Raw genomic sequence first — 18,914 nt, forward strand, 5'->3', positions numbered from 1 at the left:
GTACCTGTGAATAAAAATTCCTTGCCGAATTGTGGTCCCGTTGAGCAAAGAACTGATCCAAGTAACATTACTGACACATCAACCTCATTATTGAGCAGTACAAAAGCCACTGCAGTGCCTGTTGAATTGAAAATTGAGAAGTGTCAACAAAAAGGACTGAAAAATGACCCTTCCAAGTCAATGACCAGAGACACTGATTTACAAGCGCTTGCTGATGCTAATACACAAAATACAACAGTTGGAATCCAGACAGGTGCTTAGATTGCAAAAAACCATTCAAAACCTGTAGAGGAGATGTATGATATAGTTTGTGGATTATGCAAATGTGTTGAAGGATTGGAGTAAGCTATGAAACTCCAAAGGGAGAAAGTAATTGACACTGCTCAACAAGAAGTGGAAAAGACCTGTTCAAAATTGGATCTGGAAAAACAAGAAGATCATGGCCTGGATTTTTCCTATGGCGGGCGGGCTGGGTGGGAGCGGAGCTGCCTCAGGGAGATTGAATGGATATGAGAAGTAATAGAGAATAGATTTAAAAATTTATTCAAACATGTCCCCTCATGTGACTGTATCACATGAGTTGAGACACGTTTGTAAAGATGGGAAAATTTATGTATTTATTTTATAAAAGCTTCAGGAAACCTCATCCCGCCCGTGGACAAGGTTTCCTGAAAAATGTGAAGGCCACTTGGGCTTTTCGCCTGCCCGTCAACCTTAAGGTTGGACGGGCAGCATTCTGAACTACTTTAATTAAATCCTTAATGGCCTTAATAGGCTGTTGACATTTTGGCGAGCACGCAGCCGCCTCCGGCGCGCACCCGACGAACGAAATATCGAGATGATGCGCGATAACGTCGGGGCGCACGCCCAACGTCATCCCGCGTCAGTGTGTCGGGCCTGCCCCCGCACGCCAACCGGAAGATTCAGCCTCATAAAAAGTTTAAAGATCAAACCAAGCAGGAGTACCAAACCTTTTTGTGTGAACATAAAAAGCACCTCAATAACATCCTTGAAATGGTGAAAAGAGATTTTGATCAGAGAAGAAATTAGATTTGAACACAGAAATGCCATTTTGACTTTGCTAAATCAAAATGAGAATTTATCGCATTTGAGTTCGGAAAATGAGCTTGAGGATGGAATTACACCGACAGCAAACGAAAAGGATGATTGGGTTGTAGACTTAAATGAAACATTCTTTGCTGAGTTAAAAACTGGGAATAAGAGGAAAGAGAAACATACGAGTTGAGTTATGATAACACTATGATGTACAGATTCTGCTAATCGTGTTACATTTATTGACTTTGCTTTGCTAAATCTTGTAATGGTACGATATGATGTGCAGTTGTTAAACAAGATAGAAAACTTACTTGTATAGACAGCAATTAGCTATTTGTTAGATGTTTATGATAAGTTTGTGTAAAGCGGGTGTAAAGAAACCTTCGCTGTTGTGAAGCTTCCTTTCTTTTAGGAAATAGAGATAGTTTAAGTAAGCCGTATGTATATTTGAGTGTGTTAGGAATAAGATATATCTTTAGTTTAGGTTCAATTTTTTTTCTCTACTTGTGGGTTAAAAGGTGAAACCTGAGATCTAGTTTCATTTTTAAGTGGAGGCACCACATCGAAAGCTCTGTTTGTATATCTGCCTTTCTAATGAGTTTTATGACCCTTTAAGGCAGGATTTTACCGTCGGCGAACAGGAACGGGGGCCTGCTTGACGATGCGTAAAATGACACGCGGTGACATCAGGCGGAATTCCCAATGTCACCGCGCCCCATTTAAATTTTCAGGAAGGCGGGGGCGCAGCAAAATCAGCTGTGCACCCGCCGACCTGACAATGGCCAATTGAGGCCATTGACAGATCAATTAAAGTAATTAGTGGACCTGACCGTCCAACATTAAGGTTGTCGGGCAGGCCAGGAGCCCCGGCGGCAACTAGAAAAAACATGAAACCTCATCCACAGGCGGGATGAAGTTTCATGTAGGGTTTTAATAATTTTAATAAAGTTGTTTTGGAGATTATGAACATGTCCCAACTCATGTGACATTGTCACATGAGGGGACATGTAAGGGAATTTTTCTTTTCTATTTTTAATATTGTTGAAAGTAGAGGCGATCTCCCTGAGGCTGCACTTAGCCTCAGGGAGATGAGTACACTCTTTCGTGTGCATGCGCGAAAGAGCGCACTCTCGATTTTAGGCATTTCCCCCCCCCCCACTCGCACAGGGAGTGCATAGCGCTTCCCTGCGGACATCATGCTGGACGGGCCTTAATTGACCGGCCCACGTAAAATGGCGCCGTGCCTCTGATCGGGGCGCCGATCGGAAGTGCACCCGCATACGCCCGCCCATCAACTTCCCCCCCCCAACGGGGGGAAAATTCTGCCCTTGAAGTGGAGAGCTGTGTTTTCAAGGTGGGGGGTGGTGGGGTAGTAGTTTAGGAAAGTTAAAACAAGGTTAAAAAAAGCTGTGCTGTTGCCTAGCAACAGGGGTCCAGAGAGGGAGACCCACAGACACACGCACAGACAGGAAAAACTAAAAAAAAGGGCAGAATTTTACCCCTGTCAGGGGGGAAGGTCAGGAGCGGGCGCGTGTGGGCGTGCCTCCGATCAGCGCCCCCAATTGGGGGCGCGCTGCCATTTTACGTGGGAGGGCCAATTAAGGCCCACCCGGCGTGACGTTCACATGGAAGCGCTATGTGCTCCTTATGCGGGCGGGGCATGATTCCCTCAGCCAAAAGTGCGCTCTTTCGCACATGCGTGCGAGAGAGCGCGCTCATCTCCGTGAGGCTAAGTACTGCCTCAGGGAGATCGGTGCCAAATTCAAAAATGTTAAATATAGAAAAGTGAAATTTCCCTGACATGCCCCCTCATGTGACACTGTCACATGAGCTGGGACATGTCCATCACTTTTAATTAAACTTGTATTAAATTTTTAAAAACCTACATGAAACCTCGTCCCGCCCGTGGATGAGGTTTCATGCTTTTTCTGAAGGCCACCAGGGCTCCTGGCCTGCCCGTCCATTTACTTTTTAAATGGCCTCAATTGGCCGTTGACAGGTCGGCGGGCACACAGCTGTTTTGGTTGCACCCCCGCCGACCTGAAAAGTGAAATGACACGGGGTGATGTTGGGAGTTCTGCCCAACGTCATCCCGCGTAATTTTAAGTGTCAGTGAGCTGGCCCCGCCCCCTGCTCGTCAACCTCATTATCCTGCCCACAGTTTCAGTTCAGTTGAAGCCAGGACTCCAGAGAGACTGGACCGCAGAGGGACAGATAACAAGTCCCAAACTAAAGTTGAAGCCAGCTGCCAAGAGAGGCTGGACAGGAGAGGAAGCTGCAGGAGCAGGTTCCAAAAACTAAAGAAGAAAGCCCCCAAACCCAGGGAATTGGAACAGGGAAGATTCAAGGGGACAGTCTGTCAAAGGAAGGACGAGAATCTGGAAAAGGTCCTATTCTGTGGAAGTGAAAGTAAGGAGCAGAGAAGAAGGCTCCAAGCTGCAAGCTTAAAGAGAAGAAAGCAGCAGGATGCAGGTTTAAAGCGGTGTAGACGTGCGAGAAGCCGGAAGATCCAAGGGGACTGCTGAAAGTCTGTAACTCTTTACTATGGGCATGTGAAGGTGTTCTATTGGCACAACTGAGCATTTGAGACAGAGTGCGCAGGAGGAAGTTTGAATGCACGTGACAATCCGGGGAGAGGAGCATCGGAAGGAGAGTTAGAAACCCTGGAGGTGGACCCTTGTGGAAGGCTTCTGAGAGAAAGCATTGCTTAGGAGAAGATTCCAGAGTGGGTTCTTCGAGCGTGGAGATTGGAAATCCTTGTGTCAAAATCGGAGTTCAGCCAGACCGGTTGGCTCACAGTGTGACAAGTAACAGATTTGAGGAGAGATCCATAGCATCTGTTTCCGGTGACATCTGTCACTGCCTGACCATAAGTCGCCTATTGGTTTACATAGACTATGCACTTACTGTGAACATTGGAGTATAAGATAACTTTTATAGCTTGTATTATCCTTACAAATCTGTATATATCTGTAAAGGTATAGTTGTGGGTGAAGGAATATTGTAATATAGTTCATTTCTTCTTGGGAATGAAGTTGTTTAGAGCTTAAACAACTGAATGGTGCATGAGAGGCCAGAAATGGAGGAGTACAGAGATCTCAGAGGGTTGTAGAATTTGATATTGCTGTCAACTTGAGCACCAAGAATGTTGTTAGAAATGTGGGTCAGCAGCAAGGCTCTGTACATAAGCCAATGTTTTATAAGGTCTGTACTGTTCGATTGTTGCTTCTTTGATCAGGCTGGAGAGAATCCATTGCACATTGCAGTCCGACACTGTCACGTCAGTGTTGTGGAAGAAATAGTCAACTACCTGACCAATGAGAGGAGCCACGCTGAGGCTATTGCGTGTGTCAACCAGGAAAACAAGGTAAGAACCCAGGAAAATGAGCGATGCCAGAAATCTTTTGATTAAAATGAGAAATTTCCATAAAAGATGGAATTAAGGGAGGGAGGAAATCTAAAAACCTCACCCCTCCCCATCTGCCCCCCCAAAAAATACACTTTTTAATTCCTTTGTAATTAGGAAACTCCTTCCTACTTAATAAAGAAACATGTACTCCATTTTTGTACTCCATTTTCTACAATCTGGTCATGAAAATTGTGCTACAATCCTGCCAAGAATAGTTTTCAACAGCATCCTCTCTGATGCTGTTATCTAATTTGAGAACTGGTTAGTTGACTAAAGAAAACATTTTGTTCAATCCAGTACTTTATATTGAGTGTGAGTCTTAAAGCAATTTGAATGTTCAGTAATTTTATCCAAATTCTCAGTAGTTAGTCTCCAAGAATTTCCTTCTTCCCCTCCACTTTAGCTATTAAATTCATCCATATCTATTTGGTTTCCTTTCTTTTTCCATTTTGCCCAATTTCAATGCTCATGGCAGCTTATTCCAAATGCACCTCCCTTGTTTTCTATACCTTATCAGAGCTGTTTCCCTCTTCATTATTTCAGCTTCTCTAAACAATCTCCACCTATCTCCCCAATGGTTCTTTTTCTTCCCAGACTAAATGTTTTCACAGGCATTGCCTGAAAACCAACACTTCTGTGAGATCCCAACTTGCTTGCCCACTGCCAGCCCCTGAATTTCCACCTCTGGGTCAGTATTTTGCAATCGACAATTGCAGGGCTAAAGCAGAAGGTTTGACTGCCCCAGGTCATGATTGCTCATACGTCAAGTTCTGGAGCCTATGTCCTTGCGTCAAGTAAACTTTGCAATATTTTATTGTTGAATAATGAGAGCAGTGTGCTGATTAATACTCTGTCATACTTTGCTGTGAAGTAGTGATCTATAAGTTTGAGACAGTAATTGAAATCTGGTGCAATGCGGTGCAAGATCAGAGCTCGAGTCATGTATTTGCCATCCTTGTGTTCCTGATATTTCTGGTGACAGAGCATCATTTATAAAGGATATGGAGCAGGCATCTTTTCTCCTCAGGAGAGGTAGACAGCGTAGAGTGATGGAGTGGTCTTGTCACCGGTCTGGTAATCCAGTGACCCCCAGTGACCTGGGTTCGAAATCCCACCACAGCAGAACAGTGGAATTTGAATGCAATAAAAATCTGGAATTAAAATATGACCATGAAACTATTGTTGATTGTTGTAAAAACCCATCTGGTTCAGGGAAGGAAATCTGCTGTCCTTACCTGATCTGGCCTATATGTGACTCCAGATCCACAATAATGTGGTTGACTCGTAACTACCCTCTGGGGATTAGCAATAAATGCTGACCTAACCACTGACACCCACATCCTTTGAACGAATAAAAAAAAAGATGGAGGAGGGAAATTCATGCTGCCTCCATGAACTGTTCTTAACAAACCTTTTTATCTTGTTTGTCAGCACGTAATTCTTTGAATGAAATATATTAAAACACTTTATCAAATCATTTCCATAAGACAATGGCCCAAATCTTTCAAGGAGCGGCAATCGCCATTGGATTGCCGCCCTGTTCCTACTTTGCTGCGCCATGACAGAGCTCCGCATTTCTGGCTGGGTCTTCTGATCCTGGCTTCTTCAGAAATGTGGAGCGTTTCCATCAAACTGTGTCCTCATAGCGCTGGATCTTCAGGGGAAGGAATAGATGCATCTATTTTTATGGCATTAGCTGCCTTATTCTGGTAAGTGTTCACTAACACAGTGAGAAGCTTTGGGACATTTAAACAACTTTTCAGTGTGTTAAAATGAGTATGAGTGAATAGGTGAGTGAATGGGTGAATGTGTATGTGACTAGGGTAAGTGCGTGTGGTGTCAGCTATGTAGGGTGGTAGGTGGGTAGGGTGGCAGGTGGGTAGAGTGGCAGGAGGGTAAGATGGCAGCTGGGTAGGGTGGAACCTGGGTAGGGTGGCAGGCGGGTGAGGAGGGGAAGTGCAACCAAGGGTAGTTGGGCCAGGTAGGGAGGGGTTGTCAGGTTGAGGCCTAGTCAGGTCTGGTTGGGGGGAGTTGGGAGTTTTGGGGGAAGTTGGGTGGTGGGGCTGGTCAGGTCAGGTCAGGGAGTAGTTGTGGGGTTGGGAGGGAGTCAGGTCGTGTGGGTTAGTCAGGTTGGGTCAGGGGGTCAGGAAGGAGTCGGGTGATGGGGTTAGTCAGGTCGGGTTGGCGTGGGGAGTTGGGGGGGTTCAGGGGCCAGAGTCACAGTGGCTGGGGGGTAGTCAGGTGGTGGGGGCTAGTCAGTTTGGGTTGGGAAGTGTTGGGGTCGGGTGGGGAGTCAGGTGGCTAGCCATGGAGGGCCGTGGAGGAATCAGGGGTCGGGGGGGGGGGGTGTCGAGTGTCAGGGATTAATCATGCTGAGTCAGGGAGGAGTTGGGTAGTTGCGAGGGGGAGTTGGGGGATCGAGGGATGCTAGGGATGTCAGTTGTATAGTTATCCAGGTGTTAGATTAGGAATTTTTTGTCTAACATTTCCTGGGCAACTATTCAGGTAAGTTGGAACTATCTGAAATTTCCGACTCCCAAGCAGAATCACAGATTCTATTGAAGGGTCCCAGGGGTCAAGAGATTTGCCCATCGGAAGCTCAAACTTCCCAGGCCTTTCCCATTGATTTCCTCAGGTTCCCCAATCACATCTTAAGGGGGGTTGGGAAGGAAGTACATTCGCTCTCCGACAATGCGGAGACTGGAAGATCTTGGCCATTATCATCCCCTTGCTCTACCATCATCTTGGAAGGCCCAGCACTCTATAACTCTCTTCCTAACCTCTTCACTCAGCTACATCTCTCTTCATTTTCGAAACTTCTCAAAACTCACTTTCAGTCATCTGCACCAATCTTTCTCTTCCTTCCTAGGCTCTCTCTGTAAAATCGTTGAGCGTGTTTAGGTAAATGAAAGATGTATATAGAATTGTAATTATTGACTAACATGATCCCTGGATTTTCTAGCTCACATTTCTCTCCAGAGGACAAAAAGAATTCCATCAAGTCTTTTCAGAGATGAGAAAGTAACAAATGAGAATCAGAGTGTGTTTCATATCAAGTAGATTTTTAAGCATGCACCTTTGCAAAATAGGCTGGAATGGATGTGGTTACTTCCACCACTGTTAACTTTATAGTTCCTTCTGTTTTGTCCAGGATGGAGAAACATCCCTGCACCTGGCAGCACAGATTAAGAAAGATGTGATTCACTTTCTGCAAGAAGACACTAAGATTGTTAAAATTCTCATGGAGTATGAAGCTGACATCACTGCAATGACAAAGCTGGTAATTAATGATGAGAAACTGCCTGGTACACAAAGAGTTAAATCGACAGCAGTGTTGTTACAGAAAGATATCTTGTGAGACATCTTTTGGGTCAAAATCCTGGAACTCCCTCCCTAACAGCACTGTGGGTGTACTTACACCACATGGACTGCAGCGGTTCAAGAAGGCAGCTCACCACCACCTTCTCAAGGGCAACTAGGGATGGGCAATAAATGCTGGCCCAGCCAGCGAGACCCACATCCCGTGAATGAATAAAAAAAAGGACATTTTGCTATGTGCAGAGATGAATGAGGAAGCATCGGGAAACAGGCATGAAAAGCAACAAATGCCAAGAGCATCAGATGCCGTCAAATTTATTGTTTAATGAATTGAGCATTCTAAAGATATTAATTGGCCTTAGGTAGTTAAGGAACATATATAGATCTTAGATATGAGAGTGGATCCATGATTAGGGTGGTGTGTACTGTGAAAGGAATGGGTTGATTGGCCAAAATGACCTCTTCTCATTTCACCCTTTTACTATGCTGATTTTCAATCTAGAAGTCTGAGATACATTGAATGTGAAATGTACTGTAGCAGAAAGTTTCCTTGTCAGTGCACAGCAGAATGGAACAGGCCTTTTGGACCCAAGTTTTATCAGGAACTGAAATATCCTGCAAAACACCCCAATAAGGCAAGCCTCTGCCATGCTTTTATAACACCTGAAGAAACAAAGGCACCCGTGCTATCTAACCAATTAATGGTTCCTCAAGTTCGTATTTATATCTTTAGCTCCATCAACCGAATGCCTAAAGTTTTTGGATAGTTGAATGGTAAATGTAGTCATTGGAATTCAAATTCAATTAATAAGCTTGGAATTAAAAAGTTAGCCTCAATAATGGTGACCATGAATCCTTTTTTGGTTATCATAAAAGCCCTTCTCATTCACAAATGTCCTTCAAGGAAAGAAATCTGCTGTCCTTGACTGATCTGTTTTGGCCTACATGTGATTCCAGACCCACAGCAATATGTCTGACTATTAAATATCTTCTGCAATAGCCTAGCAAGCCACTCAGTTGTACCAAACCACTATGAAGTCTAAAAAAAAAGATACCTGTACCACATGGACTGCGGTGGTTCAAGAAGGTGATTCACCACCACCTTCTTAAGGGCAATTAGGGATGGGCAATAATTAGCGATGCCCACCTCCCATCAGTAAATACATTTTTTAAAAGAATCTGGAGAAAACAATCTGATAAAGGGCTTAAATGTTTGGAAAAAAAACAGGAGTGGGCAAAATAAACTGTTACAATAGGGAAAAGTAAAATGATATTATAGAAAAGAAAGAGGAAGACAAGAACGAAGAACATAGGAGAAAAGGCCGTTCAACCCAGCCAAGGTCATCACCCTAGTAGGTTGACTGTCCTGTAATAGCGATGTAACAAATCATTATAGGCAGATAATTAAACTTCAAAACCTTGTCTCTGGGGCTTAATTTGAAAATTTGGCTTTGGAAATTTATTGTAATGTGGTTGTTACTGTCTTTCTAGACTCATGAGACTCCATTGCATTACTGCGCACATGTGGGGAATGCTGATATTCTTCTTGAGATCTTGAAATACATCAGCTCAAATAGAATCCAACAGGTCATCAATAAACAATCCAAGGTACTTTTCCAACAACTTTTTTTAAGTTCTTGCTATATTTAGGTCTTCTTAGATGTGAGGGATGAGTCCCAATTGTCAAATTGTTTATAAATAGACTCTATCATTGACACTGCAAAGGCTGTGGGTCCAGGCAATATCCTGACTATGTTACTGAAGACCTGAGTAGCAGAAATAGTTGTGCTCTTAGCCAAAGCAGTTTCAGTGCAGCTACGAAACCGGCATCGATCTAATAATGTGCAAAATGGCCCAGGTATGCCATGTTGGCAAAAAGCAGGATAAATCTAACTCTGCAAATCACTGCCTGTCTCCCAGTTATCCGTAAAAGTGACTACTCACCAATCAGTAAGTACTCACCAATAAACAGCTCTCCAGCACACGGTCTGGATTCTTTCATAACCACTCAGCTTCAAGTATTATCAAGGCCTTGATCCAGATGGATGCAAGAACTGAATACCAGAGGAGGGTAAGACCAGCAGGCCTCGACATCAAGGCAGCATTCAATTAAGAACGGCACCAAGGAGCAAATCTGAAGTCAATGTCGGTCCAAAGGAAAACCCATCTCTGGCTTGGGGTCATACCAGATGCAAAGGAAAATGGCTGCAGTTGTTAGAGACCAATCATTGCAACCCCAGACATCACTCAGAGCAATTCAGTGAAGAGTCCTCTTCAGCTGCTTCATTTATGACATTCCCTGCACATCATGAATTGGTTGATTAACGAATGTTCAGCTCCATTCACAAGTCTTCTGATAGTGAAACGCTCAACTACACCATGAGACAAGGAAACCTCCTTGTGTTCAAATCATTCCCTCTCTTTCTTGATAACCTACAACCCTCCAAGATCTCTGCATTCCTCTGCCTCTTGTGCATTCCCAACTTCCTTCGCCTTGTAATTGGTCTTCGATACCTTCAGTTGTCTTGGCCCTAAGTTCTGGAATTCCCTCGGTGGGCCTCTCTGCCTCTCTAGCTTTGCCCTCTTTCAACATTCCTTAAAATCTACCTCTTTGACCACGCGTTTGGTCATCTAGTCCAGCGGGCTGGATTTTAACTTAACTGCTGGGACGGTGTTGGTCAGCAGAGTGCAGGAAAGCCAAAAGTTGGAGTCCCCACCACATGTGGGATTTATTACATAGGATAAACAGGCCATTCGACCCAACAAGTCCATACCGGTATGTTAACTCCACAGTGTGCGTGTGGGATCAGCAACAGCCCAGAAGCCAGCTGGATTGAGGGAGTGCTGCACTGTCAGAGGTGCCATCTTTCAGATGAAACAATAAATTATATCCGTTCTGCCTTCTCAGGTGATATGGAACTATAATAAAAATATTCATTGCCTCAACTAATATCATTAAAACAGATTATCTGATAGTTTATCTCATTGCTGTTTGTAGGACCTTGTTGTTATTATGAATAAAAAAATACTCAAATTGGAATGGTACTAATTTGCACTTTACAAGTTTACAATTTTATTTCCCATACGTCTAAAATACTGTGTCAAAAATGACTAAGTAATATTACAGATGCTGGAGTATAATTACTACAATCAGCTTATTCTCATTAAACAGTCATCTAGTGTTCATTTAAGTTTATGCAAGGGGGAGATGGTGGGGTTGTGGTAACGTTACTTGACTAGTAATTCAGAGGCACAGGCTTATGCTCTGGGGACGTAGGTTTAAATCCCACCATGGTAGCTCAATGAGTAAACCTGGAATTGAAAGCTAGTCTTAGTAACCACAAAACTATCATCGATTGCATTGTTGTAAAAACCCATCTGGTTCACTTTAGGGAAGGAAATCTGGCATGCATGTGACTCCAGATCCACAGCAATCAACATAGTTGACTTTTAACTGCTCTTTGAAATGGCCTCACAAGCCACTCAGTTCAAGTGCAGTTAGGGATGGGCCACAAATGCTGGCCTTGTCAATGATGCCCACATCCCATGAAAGAATAAAGAAAAAAAGTACCATTCATATCAGCAGCGCAGTGTCCCGTGGTCATGAAAGGTGCCACATAAATGTGATTTATTCTTTCCTGCTGTTGTAATGGTGGGGAAATGGTTTATATGAAAGAAACAAGCACCCCAATGCTGGAAATACACAGCAGTCCATTCTGCATCTATCATATTTCTATTATTTTCTACTTTGTTTCGTCCTTTTCATTCAGTAGTTTTCATTGTGGTGCTTGCTCTGATTCTGCGTTTGCAGGTTTGATTTGCAGCTAGTGGTGGTCAGTGTATTCATAGGTTATCATTTTAATATCTAAAGTGGTATTCATCCAGTGCCCAGAAGAGTTTGCTCCTGCCCTCTCTTGGCTGACTGGAAATATGCAAACATGTTTCCTGTTACCAAGTTCTAACCCTCTGAACCTCAGAGTTGGAGTTATTCACTTTACAAGTTCAAATATTCATCCCGAAGAATTAGTTTGCACTTCTGTGACCTTATGACAAAGTCCATTAATTGTTTCCTGAATTTCCTCTTACATTTCAGAATGGTTGCTCCCCACTGCTCCTGGCTGCAGAGAGAGGGCACACTGAGATGGTGAAGATACTGCTGTTAAACCATGCTAGAGTGGACGTATTTGACGAGGTAACTGTGACTCCCATTTTAAGACACAGACATTTAACAGTTATATTAGAGGCAAAACACGTTAGTCAAACAAAGGGATCAAGACATTGTGAGCATTTTGCTCTTACAGTGCTGAATACTGTATTCATTATTCAGAATATCACCTTGTTCTCTATTTTGTAACTTCAACCAATATTGTACTTTATACATTTCGCAATGATGCTACCTAGCAATGCAACAAACTTAGTTTGCTTCCAAAATCGCACATCCAATATTCAGCTAGCAATATCTAAATATTTCGCTGACAATTTTTGAACTGCTCCTTCAAAGTTAAATAAGTGGTATTATTCGATGCTTAAAAATCTGTAACCTCATGGTCTGGCATATCCCTCACTCTACCATTACCACCAAGCCAGGGGATCAACCCTGATTCAATGAAGAATGCAGGAGGGCATGCCAAAAGCAGCACCAGGCCTACCTAAAAATGAGGCGTCAACTTGGTGAAGCTACAACTCAGGACTACAAAACTGGAGTCAATGGGAATCAGGGGGAAAACTCTCCACTGGTTGGCGTCATACCTAGCACAAAGGAAGATGGTTGTGGTTAGTGGAGGTCAATCATCTCAGTTCCAGGACAGAACTGCAGGAGTTCCCCAGGGTAGTGTCTTCGGCCTAAACATCTTCAGCTGCTTCATCAATGACCTTCCTTCTATCATAAGGTCAGGAGTGGGGATGTTCGCTGATGATTGCACAATGTTCAGCACCATTTGCGACTCCTCAGATATTGAAGCAGTTCATGTCCAAATGCAGCAAGACCTGGACAATGTCCAGGCTTGGGTTGAGATGTGGCAAGTAACATTCGCTCTAGACAAGTGCCAGGCAAAGACCATCTCCAACATGAGAGAATCGAACTATCACCCCTTGATAGTCAATAGCATTATCATCGCTGAATCCTCCACTATCAACAGCCTGGGGGTTATCATTGACCAGAAACTGAACTGGACTAGCCATATAAATACTGTGGCTACAAGAGCAGGTCAGAGGCTAGGAATCCTGTGACGAGTAGCTCACCTCCTGACCCCCCAAAGCCTGTCCACCATCTACAAGGCACAAGTCAGGAGTGTGATGGAATACTCCCCACTTGCCTGGACAAGTGCAGCTCCAGCAACTCTCGAGTGGCTTGACACCATCCAGGACAAAGCAGCCCATTTTATTGACACCCCATTCACAAACATTCACTCCCTCCAGCACCAGTGTGTACCATCTACAAGATGCACTGCTGAAACTCGCCAAGCCTCCTTAGACAGCACCTTCCAAACCCACAACCACTACCATGTAGAAGCACAAGGGCAGGCACATAGGAATACCACCACCTGAAAGTTCCTCTCCAAGCCTCTCACCATCCTGACTTGAAACTAGATTGCCATTCCCTCACTCTCGTTGGGTCAAAATCCTGGAACTCCCACCCTAACAGCACTGTGGATGTATCTACACCACAAGGACTATAGCGGTTCAAGAAGGCAGCTCCCCACCACCGTCTCAAGGGCAATTAGGAATGGGCAATGAATGCTGGCCTATCCAGGGACACCCACATCCTGTGTATAAATCAAAACACAAGGTCCTGTAATACTGCTTTAAAGAGTTGTTCTTTTTGTTTTGTTGTACAGCATGGTAAAGCTGGGCTTCACTTGGCAGCAGAGAATGGCCATGATCAGATTTCAGATATCCTACTCTGGCACAAGGCCTTTGTCAATGCCAAAACCAAACTTGGCCTGACGCCACTTCACCTGGGAGCACAAAATGGTTACAATAGGCTGGTAAAGCTTCTACTGGAGACCCACGCATCCAGTATTGATGCACTCTCTCTGGTAAGTTGCTAACTGTAGCCACTTATTCACAATGAGGTGACAACATTTTACATTTTACTGATTACAAATGGCTATCAGGAGGCACGTCACCATCAAGAATGATGAATGCCACTCAACATTCAAGGACATATCATTGCTGTCCATAAATGTGGTTAAGTCATGGACCTGAAGCTTGCGCTTGTTGGGCGCACGCGATCAGCAGACCTGGAAGCGGATGCGATGTGCGCTTCTGGCCACGATCTGCTCCCAACCGCGTTCCACACTGGCTGGTCAGTTAACTGGCAGCCAATGTGAAACGCACGCTAAGAAAGGCCCAGTACTGCCGGGGGGTGCGGGAAGAGGGCGTATGCTGAGAAAAGTGAGGGTATGGGTGAGCGCTCCCTGAAGGCTGACAGCTGCTGTCGAGCTGCCTCAGGGAGCTGCAGTACTTTAAAAATGAAATGAGCCCAATACACTGCAAGCTAAAACGATACTGCAAATTCAAGCACCTGGCATCAGACTACATAACACCTCAACCCTCGAAGTCTTCTTTAATTTTATTTAACCCCGGGCATTTCGTCCCGCCCTGGATGGAGTTTGTAGTGAAAACTTGAAGGCCACTTGGCCGATTGACCCGTTGCCAACCGTAAAAGTGGACGGGCCATGTAAAAGCACTGAGAATTGGCTCCTTAATGGTATACAATGTGAGCGCTATTAATTGACCACTCAAGGGCCTCAATAGGCCCAAGGGTGGGCAGGCTGCCCGATACCTCACATAAAATTTCAGACAGGTGGGGGGTGGAGGGTGGGTAGACAGCAGGAAGACCACCCACTGGATTTGATGTACCACACCACCTCCCCTCCCCTCTTTCAAACCTGCCAACAGAGGACTGTAAACTCCAGATCTGAGGGGTGAAAGCAATGAATGAATCAATCCCGCAAGAGACATATACTAACAAAGATCTTTGTACGGAAATGTATAGGTTTTGTACAGGAACAAATACCTACATGTTAGAAAAACCTGGCACACAAGTGAAACTATTTGGCATTCTGAGAGTTGGACATCCCCATTAAAAGTCCTGTCAGGCTGCCTCATTGTGACTCAGCTGAAAGCTGCATCCTTTCAGACATTTTACTGAGTTATTAACATCTGGAAAACATGCACAACCATCTGAGCTGTCTGGACTGGAGGTTCATATAGAGGTCAAATGCATATTGGGTTATCTCTGACTGCAGGTGGTGCTATGGTACAGTGTATGACCCAGAGACCTTAGGATAGATTAGTCAAAAATTGGCTAGCTAGCAGCCCACTGCTGTTTTGCATTGCAAAATCTTTGCAGTGATATCTGTTGACGAGTTCCTGAACACAATCAGACTCTTTGATAATGGAAACTTTCCTTTTGGAAGATATCCTTAAGATTTTTACAGCTTGAGGCTGCATGTGGTAAGCATAATTTACAACCACAGATGCAATCTGAATCCATCGAGAGACGTAAATCTGAGTAGATAAGCAATAGGGCCCAAACTATTGTGTAAACTGTCCCAGAGTGAAGAACGATATGGGAATTGACACAACACTGAATCAAGCTCTATTAAATGTGAAAATGCAGTGTAAAGCAACTTGTACATTGCAAGTAGTTCAAAGCAATTCCAGATCACCTATGTCACTCTTGACTCAGGATTTGCAGGCAAACCTCCCAACTGCAGAGCTCCAGACAGGATAATGGAATAGTGACGTTACGAGTTACAAATAGTGAATAGCAACATTACGAGTTAAGAGCTGGTGCAGGTGATTCAGTGCTTTTTTGGATAGACCTAGAGACATGTATGGTATTACGCAGCCCGCCCTGTCGATGTGGAACTACTGGCTTAAATTGTATCAGGTGTTTCATGTAAAATAAAAGTTACACACATAAACATAGAGCAGGATGGCTGATTACTATGGCAGTTGGATATCCAGTGCTTACCTTAAACAGAAAGTATAGGGCAGTCAGAGCAGTTTTAGACTCCTGTGAAAACCTGGGCAGGTATAAAACAAATGATCTGAGCAGGATGAAACAGTGTGAGATCCCTAAACCCCTCAATTTGCCTCTATCCCCTGAAGTACACAGCAATGGACAGAAACTAAAACATTTATTTTTTGCCTTGGTTATATAAAATAATTGTTGACTTTTAACCAGTGGTGATTTATTTTTCAGTTATGTCACACCAAATGTGTCAACCAAATTGTATCATAGAAACAGCTATTGTACTATTCTAACTGAATTTTATTCAGCATCCAAAACTGTGAATTCCTCGCTTTGCTCAATTTTGTCTTCCATCTCGTGATCTTTAGACTTTGGAAGGCCAAGGCTTGGGCTGACCCATTCGTTACCTGATTTGCCTTGTGTTCTTGCCTATTTTCACAAAAGGTTGATGCTTTGCATTTCAGAGCTGGGCTTCTCCCCTGGGTCTTTCCGGCATCATTCAAACACAAGTTCGAACAGCTAAATTGTAAAGCAACTGAACTAAATCACTGCTACATCCAGCATGTTTTAGCTGCTATGTGATTGCGATTATCTCACGTCTCAGAGAGGTATCTCAGATATAAATTTTAGTAGAAGTAGTGATGCACCACCTTCACTCTTCAACATGCTGTGTCCCCCATAGAGTCACAAAGCACAGTTAAAGAAAGAAGGAACTTGCATTTCTATAGCGCCTTTCATGCCCTCAGGATGTCACAAATGGCTTTGCAACCAATGCAGTGCTTTTCAAGTCTGGTTACTGTTGTAATGTAAGAAACGCAGCAGAGGATTTGTGCACAGTGAGATCCTACCAACAGCAATGAAATAATGGCCTGACAGCTATTTTGGTGATGTTGGCATAGGGATCAGTACTGGCCAGGGCACCAGGGGGAAATCTACTCCTCCTATACTCTATTAACTCCTACATGGCATATTCATAATGTATCTTGTGCAGTTAGTGAGAAAAGATGCTTCCCCAAAGGGAGGCAACAAAATCAAGGATCTGGTCACTCCCGCCCAACTCAGGGACAGAATCAGTGGAACAGGCCTCATACCCATCCCATCTTGACAGGAAAGGTCAAAATTACAATAAGATTGAAGAGTTTAGATTTTATGGAAGTGAGGTTGGTCACCTGCTTTGACATTCTTAGCTGCTTTAAGTTACAATTTTACAATTAATGTAAATTTTTTTTGATGTGTTTAGTCGAAGCGAACTCCTCTACACCTGGCAGCAGGGAACGGGCAACTCGATGTTTGCAACAGTTTGCTCAAGATGAAGGCGGATGTGAATGCCACTGATATAGTAAGTTAACACCATAACATAAGAAGATAAGAAATAGGAGCAGGAGTAGGCCGCATGGCTCCTCGAGCCTGCTCCGCCAGTCAGTGCGATCAAGGCTGATCTTTGGCTCAACTCCACTTTCCGCCAGCTCCCCACAACTCAGAGAGACCAAAAATCTGAGCCTTAAGTATACTCAACGATAGATCGTCCACAGGCCTTTGAGGTAGAAAAGAATTCACAACCCCCTGAGTGAAGAAATGTCTCCTAACCTCAGTCCTAAATGATCGACCCCTTATCCTGAGTCTATGCACCCGTGTTCTAGATTCCCCAGCCAGGGGAAACAGCGTCTACCCTGTCAAGCCCCTTCAGAATCTTGTACCTTTCAATGAGATCACCTCCCATTCTTCTAAACTCCAGAGAGTAATTTACGCAACTTACTCAGCCTCTCATATATTACGTTGGCTCTCGTATTCCAGGAGCCAACCTAATAAATGTTTTCTGACCATCTCCAATGCAAGCATATCATTCCTTGAATGTGGAGTCCAATGCTGCGCATAGTGTGCCAGGTGTGGTCTCTCCAAAGTGCTGAACAATTATCACAAGACTTACTTATTCTTGCACTTCAAACCCCAACTTCTTTCTGTACCAGCAGGCTGACCTTCTGTGTACACCCAAGTCTCTCTGAACATCGACATTTAGACGTTTCATACTTTTCCTATTCTTACAAACAATGTGAATAACTTCACACTACCCACATGGTACTCCACCTGCCATCTTGTCGCCCCTCACTTAACCTGTCTATTTCTCTTTGCAGCCTCTTTGGGCTGGATTATACACTGCTCCATAGGCAGGTTTGAAGGCACATAAAATCCAGCGGGTGGCGTGCCCACCGCCAACCTGCCCACCCCTGTCCCCACCACAATTATACCAGTGTGGAGATGGCATCTGGCAGCCTTCCCGCCAGTAGGACAATTGAGGCCATAAACAGGGAAATTAATGCACACTGAAGGGCCTCATCCTGTCCCCAGTTCTAGTTTACCTGTGGCAGGGGGAGGCCCATGCCAAGCAGGTAGCCCAGTAGCTTTTACTGTGCGGTTTGGTGTTGGCCCAAGGGTGGGTATCTCCTTTGGTGGTCCCCTGTGCCAATCAGAGGAACCAACACCCCCCCGCCCCCAAAGGTTATACCCCCCCTTTAACACTCCCCCCCACCTCTTAAACCCAACCCCACTTCCTCCTCACCCCACTCATTGTGGCCTACCAGCCTGGCCCCAGTGATACCCCGGACTTACCTGAAATCCGCCTCCACTCACTCCTGTTGTCCCAGCAGGGGTCACCACTTGAACTTGATACTGCTGGTACTACACAGCTTCCAGCCAATCGGATTGGCCGACACCTCTCTCAAGTGGGACCTCCTCCCGACATTGGGGTAGGAGTGTCACCCTGAGCCAACTGACGCCCAGCCAATAGCGGGACAGACACGTTTTTTTGTTGGTGGGCTGTCGACTGACTTTTCAACTGGGGGTGCGGGGAACACCCCCGAGGCTGCCCAAAGAGGCTGCAAAGAGATATAGACAGCCTGTGGAGTTTCACAAGCCAGGATGGGAAAACTGGGAAAGGTGAATGGTGGCTACTATAAAATAGTTTCCTCTACTTGTTCCCTCCAAAAATCTGCTCTCCCCCAAACCCTAATTTGTTCGCCTCTCTGAGATATTCGTCCCTGACTTACCCTGCCCGTGCTCTGTGTGATGAATGAAGATACATGAGCAACATAAACTTTAAGCAAAAGACAGGAACTTGTGAAAATCATGGAGAAAACATTGTTGGATTCA

General features: G+C 44.5%; 1 protein-coding gene across 1 annotated transcript in view; it reads left to right on the forward strand.

Moving 5' to 3' along the window:
- Positions 1-18,914, forward strand: part of trpn1 (transient receptor potential cation channel, subfamily N, member 1) — a 331,698-nt gene that overhangs the window by 224,417 nt on the left and 88,367 nt on the right. The window contains exons 13-18 of the mRNA XM_078540988.1: positions 4,295-4,423; positions 7,617-7,745; positions 9,275-9,391; positions 11,877-11,975; positions 13,621-13,821; positions 17,008-17,106. Coding sequence (XP_078397114.1) covers positions 4,295-4,423; positions 7,617-7,745; positions 9,275-9,391; positions 11,877-11,975; positions 13,621-13,821; positions 17,008-17,106 — 774 coding nt within the window. The remainder of the gene's footprint in view (positions 1-4,294; positions 4,424-7,616; positions 7,746-9,274; positions 9,392-11,876; positions 11,976-13,620; positions 13,822-17,007; positions 17,107-18,914) is intronic.

This window comes from Cetorhinus maximus, chromosome 4 (genome assembly GCF_964194155.1).
Source record: "Cetorhinus maximus chromosome 4, sCetMax3.hap1.1, whole genome shotgun sequence".
Taxonomy (NCBI): domain Eukaryota; kingdom Metazoa; phylum Chordata; class Chondrichthyes; order Lamniformes; family Cetorhinidae; genus Cetorhinus; species Cetorhinus maximus.